Here is a 19,993-nt window from a genome sequence, read left to right as displayed (position 1 = left end):
CTTAGAGGTCACACACGTGTGAGCTACTGCAGATGAGCTGATGTCAGGTAGCTGGAAAAGCTGTAAACTGGTTCACGTGCCTGAGCTCCGGTTGGTTGTTTCATGGCAGCTGAGATGTTTCAGGTTACCTGTGAGTCTTGCAACCGCTATCGATTTATGGAAAATTCAACTTTCTCTGTCAGTATTTTTATGACCTGGTAAAAAGACTATAAGCACAGCCTGACAAAATTGGGTTTGCATTATGAACAAGAGCCCCGTAGAGAGCGGAGGGGGGCAGCAGCTCCCAGGGCAGCCTCTGTGTCCCATCAAACACACTCCAGCCCAGCGTCCTCGTTGTGGGAGCAGTTGTTCACACCCCAGGCAGGCTTTGGACAGTCGAAAATTGAACTTTCATGCCCGCTGCAATTCACGTCATCAAGCCAAATTTGTCCAGTGCCTTTGGAAGACGAATTAAACAAACAAACAAACAAACAAACAAACAGAAAACCGTTGGACAAAAGAAAGAGGAATATGCAATTTTTTCTAAAGAGACCTCTGTGGATAGCAGGCGTGCATTGGGTTGCACGGCTGGCTTGTTGGAAATCAAGCCTTTGGGCACAGTTCAAGCAGCACTTGACGTGCAGCTCCCTCATCCCAAGGGGAACAAGCTGCTTTTTTGGGGAGATCCTCTTTACTCTCTTGCTGCTTGTGTAGAGGACCTTGCTGTGGTGCTTTCTGGGAGTGCATAATCTCCCGTGCCAGGCCTAGCGAGGTGGAAGGCTGTTGTGGACTCACCTGCTGTTGCTGTGAAGGCAGAGATCGCACGGTTGTATCCCAGCATTCGACAGACCACAGTGGCATCTTGGGTGCTCCAGCCATCGTCACATATTGTTCCCCAGGACCCTTCGTGAAAGACTTCCACACGGCCCCTCCTGCCCCCTTCCGCGATTCGTATATAATGATGGAAGTTGCCTGACAGTTCAGAGGAGAAGAAAATAACTCTACTGGTCATACGGGCATGAGGAAAAAAGCACATTGAAAGATGGAAGGAGAGACCACCCAAACTGGACAAATGTTCCCATCTCCATGCCTGTAGCCAGAGTGGGACCAGAAGTTACTGGTAGCTCAAATCTAAACAATTCAGGGTCCTCTCCTGGGTCTGGAGACACTTGGCTGCAGCTCAGCACATGGACCCCTCAGTTCTGGTAGCCGTGCTGCGGATTAACCAGTGTGCACAGGGGGCACATTGGTCCTGATCTCAGATAGCTTTGTTCCCAGAAGCCAAGTGAGAGAAGAAGAAATAAAAGTCCGGTACCTTGTCCCTTTTCACCTTTGCTCCCTTTCGCTCCTGGGGAACCTGTTCCAAATTTAAAAAGCAAATATTTGACAGCTGTTTGGAAGAAAATCCAGTTATTAACTTTTTCTGAATAACTGGGTGAGTCAGAGATATGAGGGCTCCATCCCCTTGTGGAATGGACCCTCTGAAGTGGCTAAGGGTATGTAAAAGAAATGTGGCAAGAAAAGTAGGATAACATACAGCAAAGTCTTCCTAACGTGTGACCCAAGAAAAGGGCCACTTGCAAAATCCCATCCACTCAGTTGTGGGAAGTGTATCTTATTCCCACTACTACCTGTAAAATGACATCTTTGATAACATTTGGGCTCTCCAGAAGCAGGCATGGTATCTTCAAAAGTACTTGCAGGAAGATCTACATCATGGGGTTTGCTCTCCAGGTACTGCCACAGGACAGCAGAAAGCCACTCCCAAGAGTCCTCCACATTTCTGTGGGGCATCCTGGTCTTGAGAGCAGGGGTGTTTGAAAAAACCCGGTGAGCTCTTCCCCCAAAAGCTACCTCTACAAAGCACACATTGCTGTCTCCTTCTGGGGACCAAGAGATGAGACCCACCCAGAGGGCAGTCCCTAACCTGGGGTCACCCCAGTTACACTTTTCCCCTCCTCCAGAGGCAGAGCTCCAGAAAAGGAGTGCATGGAGGAGCCCCATATAGGCTCTAGTTTATTTTATTTCTGAGGACTCTCATACTGCTCTGTGTGAACAATTAAAAGAAAAAGCATCTGGAGCACTGGTTGCTTCCTGTCGCCTGTCGTAACTACTGGTTTGGTTTTTTTTTTACTACAGGTCTTAGGGCTTTTGGAAACATTCTGTGATTGGAAGGGAGGGGTGTAAGGATAAGGTGTAACTGTAGTGTTGGCCCTTTTGAACCGTCTATTTTTGTGTCCTACAATTAGAGAGGCGTAGTTGAATAGCCCTGGTGTTTCCGATTCTGTGTTCCTGACTGCCATGTTTATGTGGGATTTATCCCAGTGGCACGGTGTGCTGCGAGATGTCTCTGTACAAAGCAAAGAGGAACATGGGTTGTTCCAGCTTTTTGTGAGATCGAGGATTTGAGAAAATCTAACGCATCTGTTTACTTGCATATCTTTTAACACACCTCCCAAGGTGTAAATGTGACACTCTGCACATTCATCTTCTGGGAAGACTGATTCTGTCTGTTGAGTTCCTCCAAATGAGCTCTGTAAACATGCCCCAGGGCAGCTTCTGCCAGTCTGTGACGTACAGTCCCAAACCCAAATGCACCATCAGCTCCACAGACCCTGTGGCAAACAGCCTTACCAGAGAACCCACGGTCTCCCTTGGCTCCTTTTACTCCCGGTTCACCTTTTGGACCATGACCGCCATAATCACCCTTGCTTCCTTTTTGACCAGCTAGGCCTGGGATACCTGGGTGGAAAGCAAGAAAGTCATCGCCTTTGTTCCTTCCCAAGGAAAAAGCGTGACAAGCATTTCATGTTGATGCAGGGAAGTGGAACGTGGCATTTAAAGGGCTTTGCTTAATCATCATCAGAATAAGTCATGCTGTCAAACAAGGGGTTTACCTGGCAGGCCCTGGTCTCCCTTTGTTCCCTTTTGCCCTGGAAGACCTAAGATCATCAAAACAAACAAACAAAATATATAAGACAGAGTTTTATACATTTATAAAAGTTTATGCAAACTAGTATTTATGATGGATTTCAACTGGTCCAGTTTAGCCGTCTACACTATAGGCATCTATTTCTGAAGTAGGTGTCTTATTTCCCATTATGCTCAGTGCAGACCTCTTTAATACAGAAAATACAGACAGTGGAGAGTCGTCTTCTCCTAAAGTAGATCAACTTCTGGTCATTTATTTTTTATCCTAAACTCCACTGATGGGATAGAGACTCTCCCTCGAGGTGGGTCTTCACTGACGCCCACAGAGTGCCTAGACACATAAATTTAGGCACATCAGACATATGCAAGCACATAATGTTGGACCAGGTGACTCCCATCCCTATCATCCAGGTATCAATGAATGCAGAAGGGTGCAGCACTTGGATCTTTGTCACCTCCTGATGGAGATGAGAGGTTGCGTGTACTGTATAAATTCAGGGTTAAAAAGGTTGATTCAAGAGAAATGCACCGGAATAGGCTTGTACTGCAGAACGTCACCCTATCGTTTGGGTGCCTGGGACAGAGAGGTAGCCTTCTTCAGATGGAAGGTCAAAGAAAAGGCCTAGGTTATGTGCTCCAAGTTGGCCTCTGAAGATACCTCTTCCTGCAGTGCTACAGAAGAGGCCAGGACAGATGCTTGCTAGTGAATACCTTTCCCCATGAGATTTACAGCCAGTAAAATTTGTCTTTAGCTCCAGGGTAGGGAGGTGGTTGTTTCGTTCATCTTAAACTGCTGCTTTGTTTGTGCGTTTTCTATTTATACAAAAATGCAGGCAGCATCACCTCCTCATGCATGTTACAGATGGTTGAAACAACCCCTCCAGTGAGTAGCTGCCCCCCCGGCAGTCTGGCAGAGACCCAGGCCCACCATGGCATCCTGGGATGCTTTGGGGCTCCAAGAACAGGACTCATCAAATCGCCTCCTTGCTGTTGCAGATCCCTTTCCAGTGTCTGCATGATGCATGTTGTTGACCCCAAACCTGGTTTATTGTCCTTTACCTGTAACTCCTCTGTCTCCCTTTTCACCTCTAAGTCCCGCAATGCCTGGTATTCCTAAAATTAAAAACAAATCAGTAAGGATGATGCCATCACACAAAGTGAGGCCAGAGTAGGAGGTCAGCGAGTTACAGGTTTGAGTAGTACCTGGACTACCACTGAGCCCATGGTCTCCCTTCTCCCCTTTCTGACCAGGTCTGCCTTCAGGGCCAGGAATTCCCGCAGGTCCATGTTGTCCAGTTACACCTTGAGGTTGAGCAAAAGCAGCACATGTGACATGCAACACAACATATGAAGGAGAAAAAAGAAAGATAGCTCGATCACCGGCCCCTGCACTGTACCGATTGAGTTGACCCTATGAAGGCAAAACAAGCGCTGGGTCTCTCCAAATTGCAATCCTCCCCTGGCAGCGCTGATCTTAGCAGTTCAGTGATGATGGCCTGGAGTGAAAGGCTGTATGGACCCAGGTTCTTGCAGACTGTCAGCCTTGAGGGGCACAAGTGAATTTCTAAAAGAGCGGCCAATTTCTGCCGTCACAGACGTGTGCACAGACGTCAGGAAGGAGGACATGGCCCTCCGCAGTACAGGACCCTTCTTTCCCTCTCATTTTCCTGCACAGTGAGTTCGGTCTGGATGAAACAGCCGAGGCTGTGGGATGGATTTACACAACGTTGGCATGGTTTCTTCATCTAGTCATCATCTGCTCTTACCCATGCTGGGATCTAGCCTGACTGCGGTTTTACTTGTCATGAAGCACCATCTAAAAGAGATTGGTCTCACATCTCTAGAAAAAACTGCACCTTTTGTACTGCTTACCTGCCTCTCCTTTCTGCCCAGGACGTCCAGGCTCCCCCGTGCTACCTGCAACAACATCCTAGCATCAGTGCTAACGAGGCCTAACCAAATGCTTCAGCTAGGGCAGCCCTCCACCATGGCACACATGTGCTGACAGTGGGTTGCGCTGTGTCCTCTGCACTTACCATTGAAACCTGGCAGTCCTGGGACTCCCTGGTGTCCCTGAGGACCCATGGGGCCACGGAGCCCAGGGTCTCCCTTCTTGCCCATTTCGCCTTTCTGTCCTTGGAGACCTACCAAACAACACAGCATATGTGTGTAAATTAAAAAAAAAAAAAGAATTTGTTGTTTCTGCAGCCAGTGGAGCACCTCTGTCTAGCTTCACCAGTAGCAGAGCTTGGCCTCACACCCACGTTTACCATTAGCAGCATTCCTGTAAAGCTGTAGGAAGTCAGGGCTGGATGGCACCTCAAGAGTCTGTCTGAGCCACCTCTGGCTCTGCCAGACTGTCTGGCCAGATGTTTGTCTGACCTGTTAAAGACTTGCAGTGGTGCCATGACACCTCCCCAGTCTATTTCCCAAACCATCCCTACCACTAGAATGTTTTCTTCTCTAGCTAGATATCCCTTATTGCAGTCTGAACCCTTCCCTTCTCCTAGCCACAGTGGAGATGGAGGACAGCGTATTCTACTCCTGTGCTTCCAGGGTACCGCCACATCTCCTCTTAACCTTCTCTTCTCTGAACAAGTGATCAGCATGCTCTGAAAGAGCTGAGTTACTTGAAAGTGCCTCATTTAAAGAGTGACATCTCCATCTCTCTGCTCCATAATTATCCCAAAGTCCTCTCCTTTCGGTACTCCTCCTACTTTCACTTTTCTCTTCTGGAGCAACTTGTGCTAATGAGCGCACTCGAGCATGTGGGATGTGATGGAAGATATGAGGAAGCTCTAATCAACCTGTCCAACCGTCCTCCCTGGTCTGCACCACACACATCTTCTGCTTTCTTTTGCTATCCTGCTTTCAGCCTTTCCTCTCTGGGTGCAGCCCATGTGAGACCACTGAACAATGGCTATCCAGGAGATGCCCACTAATGCATGTTACATGGGACAAACACGGTGCATAACTCTTCCACTTAAGGTGTATAAAAGTCAGGCTTATATAGGACATAAGGTTCTCAGAAATAGGTTTTACTAAAGTAAGGACTAACATCCATGTGCTTGTGCATATAAACTATACTGTATTATTTTATACCATGAAAATCCTACTGCAAACATCACTGCTTTAATCTGGAATAGGGTGATAATTAAATACCTGTGGCTTTCACTAAACAAAGGTCACTCTATAAAGAGACTTCCATGGTGCAGAGTCAACATTTTGCACGTCCCCTTCCCCCAGCCCTCCTTTGGGAGCTTTGCTGAAGCATGACATGAAACAAAATCCCTTCAGATCAGGTCGAGTGTCCTGTTCATCCAGCTCCTTCATTGACTGGCAATCCACGCTCAGGGTTGCCTGGATTTTTATGAAACATCTGACCTATGAAGACTTCTTCTGGTGTTTTCAGTAGAATGAGTTTAAACAGGAATACATGGGAGAATCTTAAAAATGTTGAGATAGTGAAGAAGTCTTACCTGCAAGCCCCATCTCTCCTTTTTCTCCTCTCACTCCTGGTTCACCACTTGGGCCAGCAGGACCAGGATCTCCTTTGCTCCCCTTCGCACCCTGCAGTCCATGTAAGCCTGCAAGGACAACACCACTTTTCTGATGCTTCATCGGGTGTCGTGTCTAGTGAATGTCAGCAGCAGGCCACATGGCTCAGCTGCGGGCATGAGCCAAACTCTGCTCTCTGTGTACTTGAGAGTGGTGCTGGGGACAGTGGGGAATCGGACCACCACGACCAGTGCACATTTACTTTTAAAATAAGACTTTTTCCAGCTAAGTTTTTCTTTTATTCACATTAGTATTACATAGGCTTATTTCCTTCAACTCCAATGACATTCCTACTGACTTACACCTTGACTGAGGACAAGATTGCCCATAAAATCATCCATAAAGCCACTTTATGTTCATCCACAGAAATAATTCAGGTGTCAGAAAAGCCTTACCTTGGATTCCTCGGTCTCCCTTTGTCCCTGGTGGTCCCTGTAGCCCTGAGATGTAAAATACATGTATCAGCTGACACACATCATCTATTCGCAGTAATGGCTAAGAAGAAGACATGAATTTTTTAATCATCCTTTGTGCGTGTGCTTTCGGTCACCACTGAGGCCAATCTTCAGCTGGCAGGGACCAGCACAACCGCTTGAGCAAAGCCTGTGGAGCTTGGCTGAGTGCGTGGCTGGGCAGGGGCCAGCTGTCCTCCAGCCAAGCCCAGCTTGTGGGGACCTTTGGGGAGATCTTTCCTGAAAATGTGCTGAACTATTGGGCTCTGATGTATAATAATGATGCTTGGCGGGAGGTGCTGTTTCAGTGTTGTAAGTGCAGCCAGGAAGATATGAAAACATGATTTTTTAAAAATGTATTAATTTTTTTTTCTTCAGAAAAGCTCATCAGTGTAGCCAAGAACTAGGGATGAGATACAGACCTGACCTAACAAGGGTTGCATCTTAGATCATCATCATAGGATCATAGAAACTCTGGTTTCCCTGAACATTGCCTAGTCCAACCTCTGCTCAAAGCAGAGCCAACATTAGATCAGAACTTGCTGCATCCTTACAGTCTGGAGACATTTATCTCCTGCAGCGGGTGTAGTTCTACCCAAAACCCCCATGTACCCAGGGCAGCATCTTGTGTGTGGCTGTGGAGGGGAGCACTTGCACCCAGCTCATTCCTGAGTCTGTGCGGTTGTTTCCCCAGGAACAGGGTGGGCAAGGTCCCAAATCTGTCACTGTTTGTTACATGCACCATTCAGCTGGGGCCCTGCAGAGCAGGGACTGGGAAAGTCTCCTTGAATTGTCCTGGAGTGAGTTAGGCAGCAGGACCTGCTATGTCTGGGGCAGAAAGCTCAGCTATCTGCTGGTCGTGGGATGCACATAAACCCCCTCACTGGTCTTCTCTTGTCTCACATGGGGATTTGGGGTGGTTAATGCAGATAACAACCAGGTACAGTTCCTCCATCACCCCTGAGCTTTTCTGGTGGGGTAGGAGTGAAGGGGCAGAGCCAAAATGCTCCTCCGTGGTGGTCACTGACCTCTGCAGGAGCACTCGGGCAAGGCGAGGCTCCCAGGGGATCAGTCAAAAGGTGCAGCAGGTCTCCTCATGGCCAGGGCACTGGGTGTCTGCACATTAGGTAGGATCTGGGTCTAGAGACTGAAATCCCAAATCCTCACTTCAGCTCTTTTAGGGGAGAAAAAGAGAAAGAGGAAAAGAGGAAAGGTTGTTTACAGCTCATTTACCAACATACCTGGTGGACCAGGATCTCCTTTGCGTCCAGGAGGCCCTGAAATAAATATTTAATGGATATTTTTCAGTAGTCAGCACTCAGTGAGGGACATACCAGTACGGGGTTGATAGGCTTGAGGTCTGGGCTGAAGACACCACCCTTTCGGAGGGCACCCAGAGCCCAAGTCTACAAGTTATGGTAGGGGAAAGCAACCCAGAGCCGCGTGTGCAGCTGCAGTGGGATCTGGGGGCGCTGCGCAGGGCTGTGCTCCAGCTTCTCCAGGTGTGTCCAGCTCCCCAGCCAGGGCATCCAAAGCCAGCGTCCAACCCTGGGCACTGGGGCATTGCTAACTAACAGAGAGGAAGACCAAATCTTGCCTTAGTTATTTGTTCATCTGAATAATTTGGCCCAGCTTTGCCAGTGGTGTGGAGGAATCATTTCTCCCCGCTGTACAGTCGGCATGGAGAAATGGGGCCATACCTGCAACCAGGGTGATGTTGTTCATCATCATCATCAGGTTTGCATTGCTGCTTTTAATTATGGTGATTTCCTCTTCTAAGATTCTCCTCCAGTTTTCTTCATGTCCCATGTGCTTCTCTGTAGAGTTTGTCTCCAAAAGCAGTTTGTTGGCAAAGGAACTTTCCAGAATCTCTTCTGTATAGGAGGTATTTTTCTCTTGAAATTTCAATATCTCTCTCTGCATCTTAAACACTGAGGAAACAAAAGGCCCATGCAGTGAATATTCCCTGCCTGATCTGTCTGGGAAATGCCTGTTCAGCAGAGCAGCTCCTTGGCACCCGTTGAGGATACCTGGGGTTAAACACCACCACCGTTTGACCCGGGGAGGTGGTTTTCATGTGCTGGTTCTTGCTGCAGCCAGGAGTGCAGCCTGGAGTGCTTTTGCAAATGCAAAGCACATATAGGGGGTGGGGGAATGGTTTCCTGCAGCGGCTGCTTTGACTTGCAGTGGGTGGAGGACCGCCTGTGCTCCCTCAGAAGTTTCTAATCTGTGTGCTCATCCCTGCTCGCCCATGCCCCCCGAGAGCACCCAGCAAAGCTGTCTTCTGATGTCAAGCCCACAGTAAGGTTGCAGCGTTACCTTTGTACGCCAGCAGCCCCTGGCCCGCCGTCAGCAGCAGCAGGTAGATGCCGAAGGCCACCCGAGCACAGCACGTGGATGGCTTGCTTTGGCTTCGAGGCTCTAAAAACCAACAGAAGTAGGGTAGACATCCTCTCACATGTCTCCTGCTACAAACTCTGCTCGCTTCCAGCCATTTCAGGCTTGGCCACAATAAATTAGCAGTGCTTTCCAGTGACAGGGAGCAGCAAGGTCCCTCTGCGAGACTGCCAGGTCCTGCAAGCAAGGCAGGCTCTCTTCTTCTCACCCGGGCTTCGCACTGCAATTCACACACGACAGTCTTTTCCTTAGCCAATTTAACCAGCTCACTTCCATCAAGACTTAATCCATCCTATAACAGTATGAATGTGGTAGTTCTCCCCTTTCTGCATCAATCATCAACTCCATTTCCATCGCTTTTAGTTGTCCCGGGCTGCCACTCAAAAAGAGGGTTGCTCAAAGCACTTGCCCTCTCCATCCAGAGTGCCGCATACATGTGATTCCAACAGTGATACGTGTACACATTGAAACAAATGAAAAATCAATAATAAACTGAACTGCAGAACAAATGAAAACAAGTCGTAACATTTAAAACAAATTGTCACCAGCAAGAAGAAAGAAATAAACTGCTTTGTCAAATTTTGGCCTTTAGGGAGAAAAAAGTATTTCAGAAGCATTAATAACTACTTCAGACATTCAGTAAGTTACCCTTAATTGAGTTTTTTTCAAAGTAATGTAATCAGGAATTTAAAGTCTTAGTTTTAAAAGAGTACAGTGATTTAATTAGTTTTACAATATAATGGTTTAGTCAGCAATGAAGTATTTATATTCAGCTAAAAATTCATAAACTTACTTTTTTTATTGGATCTGGTGATTTCAGTATCTTAACTATTAAGACATGAAAGTTTTACTCAGTGAAATTAGGCATTTTCTAAAACAGGAAAAGAACTGTTTTTTTCTGATGCTCAGCATCAGCTTTTGGCTAGAAAGGACACTTTCATATACTTCTTTTTTTAAATGGTCAGTTAATTTATTAGAAAAATCACTGTAAAAAGCATTTAATATGCAGTATAAATACAATATTTCATTTTTATGCTCTGCTTTCTTTATAGACCAGATAAAATCCATATCAATCCATTTAATAAAAAGAAACCTTACCACTTATTTGAAAGGTTGTGGTAGCAGCTGAAGCAAACCCAATCTTGTCTGAAATACTGAAAGTGTTCATATCACTCAAATTTTCATCTTCCCCGTATCTGCCTGTAGTTTTCATGACAAATTTCTTGTGGCTAACTTAAAGCCTTGTCAGATTATGGACAATAAAGAACTGAAGGGACTTCCTATCTTCCTCCTGATTTGATATACTTTCTGATATGCTTTTCCTATCTGCTCAGTTTTTATAGAGTTGTGAGAACTCTGATGTGGTAATTTGAACAGTTCCTCAAAAAATCCCACGGCTAAGATGTTCAGCTGCTCTTATGTGCTCATGTGGGGACACCGTGTCCACGGAGCCTTGGGCAGGATCCTGCAAGAGGTTCAACCCTGAGTTATTCAACATCTCTGCACTTGCTGATGGGTTGGGCATGAGGTGGCCATTTTGCTCCTAACACAAGTAAACCTCCTCACATAGCCAAGAAGATCCCAGGTTCAATGTTAGCTTGAAGATTCATCCCCTGGGAGGGGAGGTGAAACACTGCGTGGTAGTGAAAAACACATTAACCTGCACCAAGATGATGACTTAGTGATGGTGCGTGACTGAAGTGCAAGGAAGAAAAGAATCAGGAGGAGTTGTAAAGACGAGCAAATGATGGTGGGGTGGGGGATGCTGAAGCCCAAATGGGTTTGGGATGTAAGGGAGAAGAGACACTTGCAGCCTCCTTGCCGGGAGCGTCTCCAGCCCCTGCTTTCTCCCTGACCCATTTTCCACACCCGCGGACACAATTCCTACCACCTCACCACTTCTTTGCTCACGTTCTGTAAAACCCACCCCTGCAGACATCACCGTGGCATTTGGTGTTTTGTCATCTCCATTTGTGCTGGAGTTGATTTTGATTTTGCAAAACGAAGTGACTCACCCAAGCCTGCAGGTGAGAGGCGTTGGTAGGCGCCGGGCAGAGCCCTCCGCACCCACGCTGCTGCCGCCACGTGCTGCCCTCTCCGAGGTGCAGGGCAGTCCTCATTACACGGTCTTCTCCTGGGCTGTGGGTCTGTGCTCATCTGTGGGGCTGCTGGGTCCTCACCGCTTTGCATGGCCATGGAAGAAAGTGCAACGTAAGCTTCAGGTAGATGTGAACTGGATATCCACACCCTGACAGTGCAGTGCAGAATGAAGTCCTCTGTCCTTTAGAGAGTTGTATATCTCTCTAAAAGGCTTAAACCAAAAATATGTGGGGATTTTTAAATCCACTTCTGTGTTCTCCTTTCAAACATGCTTGTGTAGCTGTGACCTGGTTTGGCATCGGTAGGGAGGAATAGGAGTCCTCTGTTATCATATATTCTGCTACACACTGCATAGGAATTGGAATAATCATCTGCTTCGTTGTGAAGGGCTCAGATACCCCCTTGAATTAGGGTGGCTCGAGAGGTTACCACCGATCAGCTAAGCCATAGTAACTACCTGTGCATCCTCTCCCTTCATGGCATCACCTCCCCACTGGGATAAGGGCTCGTATCCAGCCCATTTCTAATGGTTTGGGTGGTTCAGCTGACCACTCTGCGCAAGCCTGAAGCCATCTACTCTTGCTGAGCCAGGTCACGAGCTGGGCATCACTGCACTTGTGTTGCCAGGTGGATGTTTATAGGGATGGATGTGATTCAGATGCATACAGAGAGCGGACTTACAGCAGAAAGGCTTTTAACAACACATCTAGGCAAATACATTTTATTTCAAAAGTATTAAAAAGAAGCTGGCAGCTGTAGTTTCAAAAAGCCCTTCTAAAAGGCAAAAGGTGCAACGAGATCTTTGGGCCCTCCTTCCCAAGAAAGAAGCTCAGGGGTATGTTTTCCCACCCCTTATGGTCATACTGTGGTCATGCCATTCTCAATGGCCCAGGTGGCATGGGTGCAAAAGCAGGGGTAGAGACCCTTGATTTTGACAGTCCTGATCTGCACTGCTCCAGGGTTCAAAGTCCAATTCTCCGCTTAGCTATTTTGGGAAGGTCAACAGCAAAGCCACGATCCCACCCGACTTTGCCAACCAGCCGTGGTTGCCTACCCAGCTGGTGAAACTTAATTCTCTCCTTATTTCTAGTTGATGTAGCCCTGTGGCAGCTCTGCGTGCTGCTACATTCCCTTCAGGTGAGCATCTGGCTGCCTGGGAGCGTCGCGGTGTGTTTCCATCTGGATGTCAGCCTCTGCAAACAAGCTGCAGATTTCCCTGTGCACGTGGCGCAGGGGGTCTCGGCCATGCCACAGACGTCAGAGATCACGTACCAACATGCTTGCTCAGCCTTCGCGTGCACTCGCTGACACTGCCCCCACCCTGCTTTCTGCTGTCTTTCATTTCTTGCTGCACCATCACTGACTGCAGCAATAGATTGACCCTGATTGTGCAATCAGGGTGACTAAATCAGGAAAGAAAAAAAGAAAAGAAACTGCTGATTCAGTGCAGTCTCCCTTGGTTGAGGGTTTGCTGAAACAATGGGATTATTAATAGAATAGCAGTTTCCAGCACATTATGGGGCACGTCTACTGGGCCATCAGCCTCACCCTCCAGGCTCTCTGCTAGGAAGCCCTGGCCCCTCTCCCTCCTGCTGCTCGTCCTGCCTCCCCTGAAATGCTCTGCTGACATCTTAGGGAAGAGCCTGAAGTCCTCCGGTTCATCCCCTCCCTTCCTACCGTCTGACAGCAGTGGCTTGTGCCAGGCAGAAGGTGCTCCTCACGCTCTCATTGCAAAGGTGCATCACATCGGAACCAAGTTTTATAAACAGACTGCAGCCGCCTCAAAGTCACGGGCCTGTGGGTAACTGATGAGGGAGGATAAGGGAAGTTTTTGGTCCCTGGCTATCCTTGATACCTTTCTTGTCTCCTTTCACCACTGTTGTCAGCTGCAGGCATTTGCCACCACCAAAAGCTCATGGCAGAGTGAAGAGATGTAACGCCAAACTCCAACCTGGCATTTGCTAAACACAGTGGTTCCCAGCAGTGATACTGCCAGGGAGCTTGGACAGATGTCAGCCTCCTCAGGACAAACATTTATCCTGAAAGAACTGAATTTGTGATTTTTTAAAGTTTTTTTTTTCCCCAAATGAGAAGATATCCTAGCTCAGAGGTGTTTCTCCATTTATCTACAATACGGTAATTTTTCCAAATCCATCTATTTGATTGCAGACTGTCTTAGGCACAAATGGGCACAATTCAGGGGGCTTTGGTGCCCCTCCAAAGACAAGGAAGAGAAGAGGTTATGGCACAAACGGGCCTCATGTTGGGTAAGCCAGGGCAGCAACCTCCACCCTTTCTGCCATCGCCTGTAGACTGAAGTGAGAGTGGCAACCAGAAGAGATGACAGTCTACCCCTTATCCCAACACCTGCACTCATGTTTCTGTAGATGGGCTTCAAAAACCCCAAAAAGTAATCCTGCCCACAGACCACACTGCTCTCCCACAGAAACAAGTAGCCGTGGTTTGACTTGGGACACAGCCCATAGATGCATACTGCAAAGCCATCAGCAATCAGAGCTGTACAATTTCCTCTGCAGTGGTAAGTTTGTTTATAAACTAGCTTGGGTTGGGTTTTTTTTTCCTATTTTGCCTGATTTTTCAGTCTTTTTTCTTTTTGGAATGAACAAGGTTGGTGAATTTTGACATACCAGTCAGTTCTTGTGGTGGATTGACCCCGGCCATCAGGCAAACACCCACCCAGCTGCTCACTCAGTTCCCTCTCCCAAAGGGTGGGAAGAAAACAGAAGGAAGGTGAGAAGACTCACGGGTCAATATAACACAATTTAATAGGGAAAGCAAAAGCTGCACTTGCAAGCAAAGCAGAAAGAGGAATTCATTCTCTACTTCCCATCGGCCGGCAGATAGGCAGTCACTTCCTGGGAAGCAGGGCCTCAGCACATGTGATGGTTGTTTGGGCTGACAAATGCCCTAACCACAAACATATCCCCTTCCTCCTTCTTTCCCTGAACTTTTATTGCTTCTCTTGACATCATATGGTGTGGAATATCCCCACGGTCTGCTGCCCTGGCTGTGTCCCCTTCCAAACCTCTTGCCCACCCCCAGCCTACTCACAGCCTTGATGCTCTGCAGGCACTGCTCACCAATAGCCAAAACATCGGTGTGTAAGCAACACTGCTTTAGCCACAAATCCAAAGCACAACACCATAAGGGCTGCTGTGGAGAACGTTACCTCCATCCCAATCAGACCCAGTACAGCTCTCCAGTATGACAGTGTTTATGCTAAAATGCCTTGTTCTTCCCAAGGAAGGATGAAGACTTTGATGCCCATGGATATCGGGAGGCACTGCTGAATTCAGGGGATGCTGAAGCAGATTGTGAGTAATCTGCTCACCGGCTCATGGAGGTGCCAGGTCTGGGGTCTCCCTTGTGAGTGTCCCACTGACTGTGCGGCTCAGCCATGGTCAGCACCCCTAAAAAAAAGCGGATCCAGCTCTAAGGGCAAAAAATGATGTGGTACCTGGAGAGTTTCCATGCAGAAGAGAGACTGAGGCCAACACGCAAGATCTAAACAACTGTGATTTGTGTCAGGGCATTAAAACAAAGCTTGAGCCTGGACCCATGTGGGATTAGGGGCCTTGTTGTGAAGCCCCCCACGTCCCTGCATGCCCGGAGCCGCACTCAGGGGTCTGGCTGCTGCAGTAGCACCTGGGCACTCCTGGGACCAAGGAGAAGCACTTGTGCTAAAGCAATAAAATCCCTGGCGCTGCCTGGCTGACATTTCTCCTTTCTATCTTGATGTGTTGCTTGGCTTTGTTGTAGAGATTGAAACCAGATTTTCTTTCCCTTCTATGAGTTATGTTAATTTGTGTTTCATCAGAACTTGCCTCTTCTTTTCTTTCCCCCCGCTCCCCTTAGGCTGGATCCAGCTGTACCATGAATTCAAGGAACCACCTGCAAAATATTTTAATGACTTCAACCTGCTCTTTGAGGTGAATTAATACCAGGGCAGCCTCCACAGTATGGTGAAATAGTCAGGCTTGGCTAAGCAGGCCACCCTCAAAGCTGAAAAATATGTTCTGCAAGGCAGCCACTCCTGACAGGCAACTCTGTTTTCAAGGACCCCATATGGTGTCTTGTTCCTCACCTCAAAGACAGTCTTCCCCTGTTCAGGTAAGAGCGGATCCCAGAGGTTGGATGTATCCCAGGCCAGCTTAGAAACAGGAGGGATAACGAGATGCGCAAAAAACAGCCACATGAAGAATGGGTTAGATCTATTAATGGTCTGCTATAAACAGCACAATTACAGCTGAAGGGAGGCATCTCCCGAGGCTCGCTCTGCACATAGCAGCTCAGCGCTGTAGGGAGAGATCAGCTGCTCCCTAATGCTCCTCTTTGCTGGGATCCTTTGGTTCATCCCACGCTTTCAACAAGGCCAAAAAGACTTCTTTAAGCACACCTCACGATGTAGCCACATCCCCACTTTCCTCCATCCCTTGGGCTTTTAAAATCCCAGAGTCATTTTAGATTTGCTAAGCAGCTATCAGCCACGTCAAATGATGCTGCAAGTGCTGCTGTGCTCCCCTTTGCCCAGGTGTGTGCCCCACAACCAACCCAGCCAGGCAAGAAGGTCCTTAACCTGCCCTCATCTCTTTTTTTCAGGAAAAGCTCTGGGATTATGTGAGGTTCAGGGTCATTGTAGTTTTAGATATTAAGCTAGGCAGGTAGTCAGCAGGTTGTTCAGAAGGACGTTCCTAAAGAGGTTTAGTATCGAGTGATGTCCTTGCACTGGGGCACATCCCAATTAATTGCCTGCACATCGATGCATTACTCTGGATTTATCTCAGGGTAAACAAATTAAGGAGCTAATACTTGGGCTTCCACTGAAGGACGCCACAGGATGGTTTGTCTCTGATAAGGTTTCTGGCCCAAATTTCCATGTCCTGAATGCTACTGGCAAACACTTCAGCTTGAAAATCCATTAACCTGTAACCACCCCGTGCCCCTTATTCAATGAATGCGGAGAGCAAACATGTGTGTGAGCAGCTATATACACAGACTTGAAACCATCACTGACAGCAGTCCATACAGAATTAACTCAAAGCAACTGTCCTGTAAAACATGTGTGCAGTGCTAGGCATTAAAGCTCAGCCCCTGAAAATGCTTCAGACTCCCCTGCCTCTCAGTTTTCTGCTGTCCCTAGAGAGCAACAACCAGCCCTGCTGTTCAAATCATCTCCCGTAATTGCTATGGTGACACTGGGTGTTTCAGAGACCCAAAGTCATGGCTTTTCCCCCTGAATTTCCTTCCTTCATCACCTGCCCTCTTTTCTCACATCCCTTTGCTGTTCTCCTGTGCAGCTTCTCTGGGTGCTGACATGACTGTGCTGCTCCTGTCTGCTCAGCACAGCTCTGCAAAAAACCTCGATTCCCTTTCGGTGACTTTCCTGCTTGCCAGTGACAGCCATGCGGGGCTGAGCTTGCTCAGTCTCCTGCTAGGAAATTATAAGCTTGAGTGTGAAACCCCCAGCATCAGCACATGGGGGAAAAAAGTGACAGAAAAAGAGAAGACACTTTACTGGGAGTTTTATTGCCATCGTCCAAGGCATGGCACCTACAAGAAACCACAGCCAGTTTGTGATCACTGCGTTGTTCCCCACAGATCTCACCTTTAGATCAGTATGGGTTGTTTTCCTTTAATTAGGGCCATTAATTGATTGCTGATTCTCCGTTATTGTCTTTAGCAATGATAACCGATTCTGAATTCGTTCTTTTGATTCTCCACTATTTCTCAGCGTGAAGTATCCCAGGGAAAGGGAACAAGAAACTGGTGAGGGATGGTGAGAGTGGGGTGAAGCATCCGTTGGGGCAGAGCACGGACCCTCGTCAAAGTGGCAGGGGGCTGGGAGAGGACGGGTGCAGTGGGTGCTGCTGGCTTGGGGTGTCAGTCCTGCAGCGCTGGGAACGGGTCAGTGTGTCTGAGGCCATGAGTAAGGCTTGCCCTGCATCACAGGAGGTGTGCTAGGACTGGGGTGTTTGTGAAACATTTGGACTTGCCTTCTCATGTGCCAGTGGCAGGCTAGCACTCCTCATAGTTCACATTTGCTACTGTGCATGAAAAGCAAGTGTCATCGCTGCTTCTTTCCCACGCAGAAACAAACGCAAAGCCCTGATTCAACGTTCTCCTCTGAGCACCTCACAAAACGGGATAATGCTAGTAGCAGGAGTGACTTAAGCTGGGATCAAGAGCAATGCAAATTAATTTTTCTTTGCATGCTTTCAGATGCTTTATTTCTTTCTAAGAAACTGAGTGCAAGTGTCCAAATGCCTGGAGAATTACACAATGCTCAGATCTTGCCAGTGGCTAACTTGTCTGAGGTGTGGGCGAGTCTTTCTAGGGGAAAAAAAATTCTTTTGTACTGACCTTCAGGCTTTTGTGCCTCTTTCCATAATCAAGACACAGCTTCTTTTGGGAACTAGCTGGGAATTCCCTTCTTCCTGCTACACTGGCAATGACAGATCAAGCAGAGCTGAAGCGTTTTGATGAACAAAAGTAGAATTTGCCCCACGGCCCTGACTCTTGTCTAATTCCAACCCTTCCCATTAAACTGCTTCTTTTTTTTTCTCAGAAGTAACTGGAAGCAGCAGGTCTCTAGGATTCTCACATTTGAGTAAGAGTTAAAGACCCAAAAGGCTTGGGCAGAGCGGCTGGAGCCTTCAACACTGTTAATTCAATTCAGGAGTACTGCCGTTCTCGCAGGGTGTTTGAGCAGAGTTATGACAGAAAGCTGTTCAGAAGGGCTTTGGATGCCACAACCTCTGTGTATCCCCTATGTGTTGCCTAGGAAGATAGGTCCATATGGCAACGGTGGTGGGCAGTGGTGGCAGAGCAAAGAATAACCAAGTGCCATTGAAAGCTGGTTCAATACGGAGATAGTAATCACTGAAATAAAAAAAGTGTGGTTCTTAATAAATTCCTTCTGTTCTAACCACCAGGGAACCTGGCAGAAGGCACAATTTAAGCAAAAACAAACACTGAAACGACACGTGTATATGTACTTTAAAAGAAACAGACTGAGGAGGAAAGGGAGAAATCAGTTAGAAATAGGTTTTCATTATTGGTCAAATATTTAACTCTAGCCCAATAAAATAGTAAGATCCGCTTGTCATTATTTGCCTTTATTAATGAGTCAGATATCTTTAATTCAATACAGCACTCTTAATGGCATCAAGAAATTCTACATGGAAGCCACTGATTTACATTCACCGTTGTGTTCAAATGAGCTGAGCTGGTGAAAATGTCTGCGCTATAGGTTGTTTAACCTTCCCAAGGCACATGTAGATTTAGGGCCTCATGCAGAGGGTGTTGGTGTCAAATGGCAGCTTTTGGGAGATGTCAGCAGGCTTCGGGTCAGGCAGGACCCGGGAAAGCCATGAGAGGAGCTGCAGTCATGGTGCCGATGAGGAGCATTTCTGTGCCTGCTGTTGCGGTCAATGTGGCAGGAGAGCTGGAGGACATTGGCTAGAAGACCCCCAGAGCTGTGGTGGTACCCAAAGCCCTCCTTGGTGCTTCTCTAAGACACCTCCTCAACAATGTTGGGGCCACCGAAGGACATGACTAGTGCCTCAGACGCCCCTTCCTTCTCAGTGAGGCTCCAGCAGGAGCGCTGGCTGACCCCACACCCATATTTCAGGGCTGAAATCGAGGGGCCGGGTGCGTGTGTGGGGCTCAGCATGTTTGACAGTGCTGGGCTGGGCAAAGGTTGATAAAGGAGGTCAGCCCAACCGGTGGGAGGCTGAGCCAGGCAGCCTGGCTCCCACTCCCCTCTCAGCCACATCTGAAAGGGATTTGCAGAGACCTCGGGATGAGGCTTCGAGACTCTCTCCTCGCCAAAAATATTAGAAAGACGTGAAAAATTAGAGATCCCGGTGTCAATAAAGCATGTGACAATTGCAGTGGGTTTCTGGCTATCCTAATTTCTTTAATTAAATTGCACCAAGCGAGCAAGCTGGTAAGCAGTTTTCACTGCGATGTAAGTGCATAGCTGAGAGAATTGGACCAAGGTGCCACGTGTTAATCATTATAGGATTTTGTCTGCACAACATCAGTCTTGCACAGATCTGCTTATGAAATCATACCTTTCCCATTAAACACAGTTTGAGTTTTGAAAGGGAATTCAGATTGGCTTGGCATGAACCTTTGTATAGGGCTAAGGAAACCTGGGAGAGATGGCCCTGCTTTAGGTAAAGAAAAAAAATTAACCTGACTTCTCTTTTATGGTGCATTGAAAAGTCTCTGCTTAAGGACTGTGGATTGATGGAGTGGCCTGAGGTGGGAAGAATATTAAAAAAGACGTCAACATGCCAATAAATGTGTGTGCCAGAAATAAATGCATTATATGTTAGTCCGTCAGAGCAAGCTAAAGAAAGGTGTTCTTTTATGGAGAGAGACAGTCTGGTAGCTCACATCATTAAGGAAAAAAATGATCAAAGCAGAAATGAGCTCAAGTTTCCGAATGTCATCTCACCTTCAGAGTTCATTCCCTCAACCAGTCAAGGGCCAGATATTTGACGAATAAGATCCAGAGGGGGTCTCAACTCTACATAGAGAGTTGGGTG

General features: G+C 47.5%; 1 protein-coding gene across 1 annotated transcript; it reads right to left on the bottom strand.

The window, feature by feature from the left end:
• Positions 1–305: 305 nt before the first annotated feature.
• Positions 306–10,530, bottom strand: MARCO (macrophage receptor with collagenous structure). Its single transcript, XM_009327159.1, has 15 exons — positions 10,416–10,530; positions 9,240–9,341; positions 8,621–8,851; positions 8,162–8,197; positions 6,864–6,908; positions 6,390–6,497; positions 4,947–5,054; positions 4,783–4,827; positions 4,114–4,212; positions 3,970–4,023; positions 2,877–2,921; positions 2,614–2,721; positions 1,295–1,336; positions 775–951; positions 306–436 (listed from the first exon to the last, which is right to left on the bottom strand). Exons 1-15 carry the CDS (start codon positions 10,528–10,530, stop codon positions 306–308), a joined length of 1,446 nt encoding a protein of 481 aa, XP_009325434.1.
• Between the last annotated feature and the right edge of the window lie 9,463 nt (positions 10,531–19,993).

The sequence above is a fragment of the Pygoscelis adeliae genome, unplaced genomic scaffold (genome assembly GCF_000699105.1).
Source record: "Pygoscelis adeliae isolate BGI_AS28 unplaced genomic scaffold, ASM69910v1 Scaffold227, whole genome shotgun sequence".
Taxonomy (NCBI): Eukaryota; Metazoa; Chordata; class Aves; order Sphenisciformes; family Spheniscidae; genus Pygoscelis; species Pygoscelis adeliae.
The sequence above is the reverse complement of the archived record's forward strand: the minus strand, read 5'-3'. Positions and strand labels throughout refer to the sequence as shown.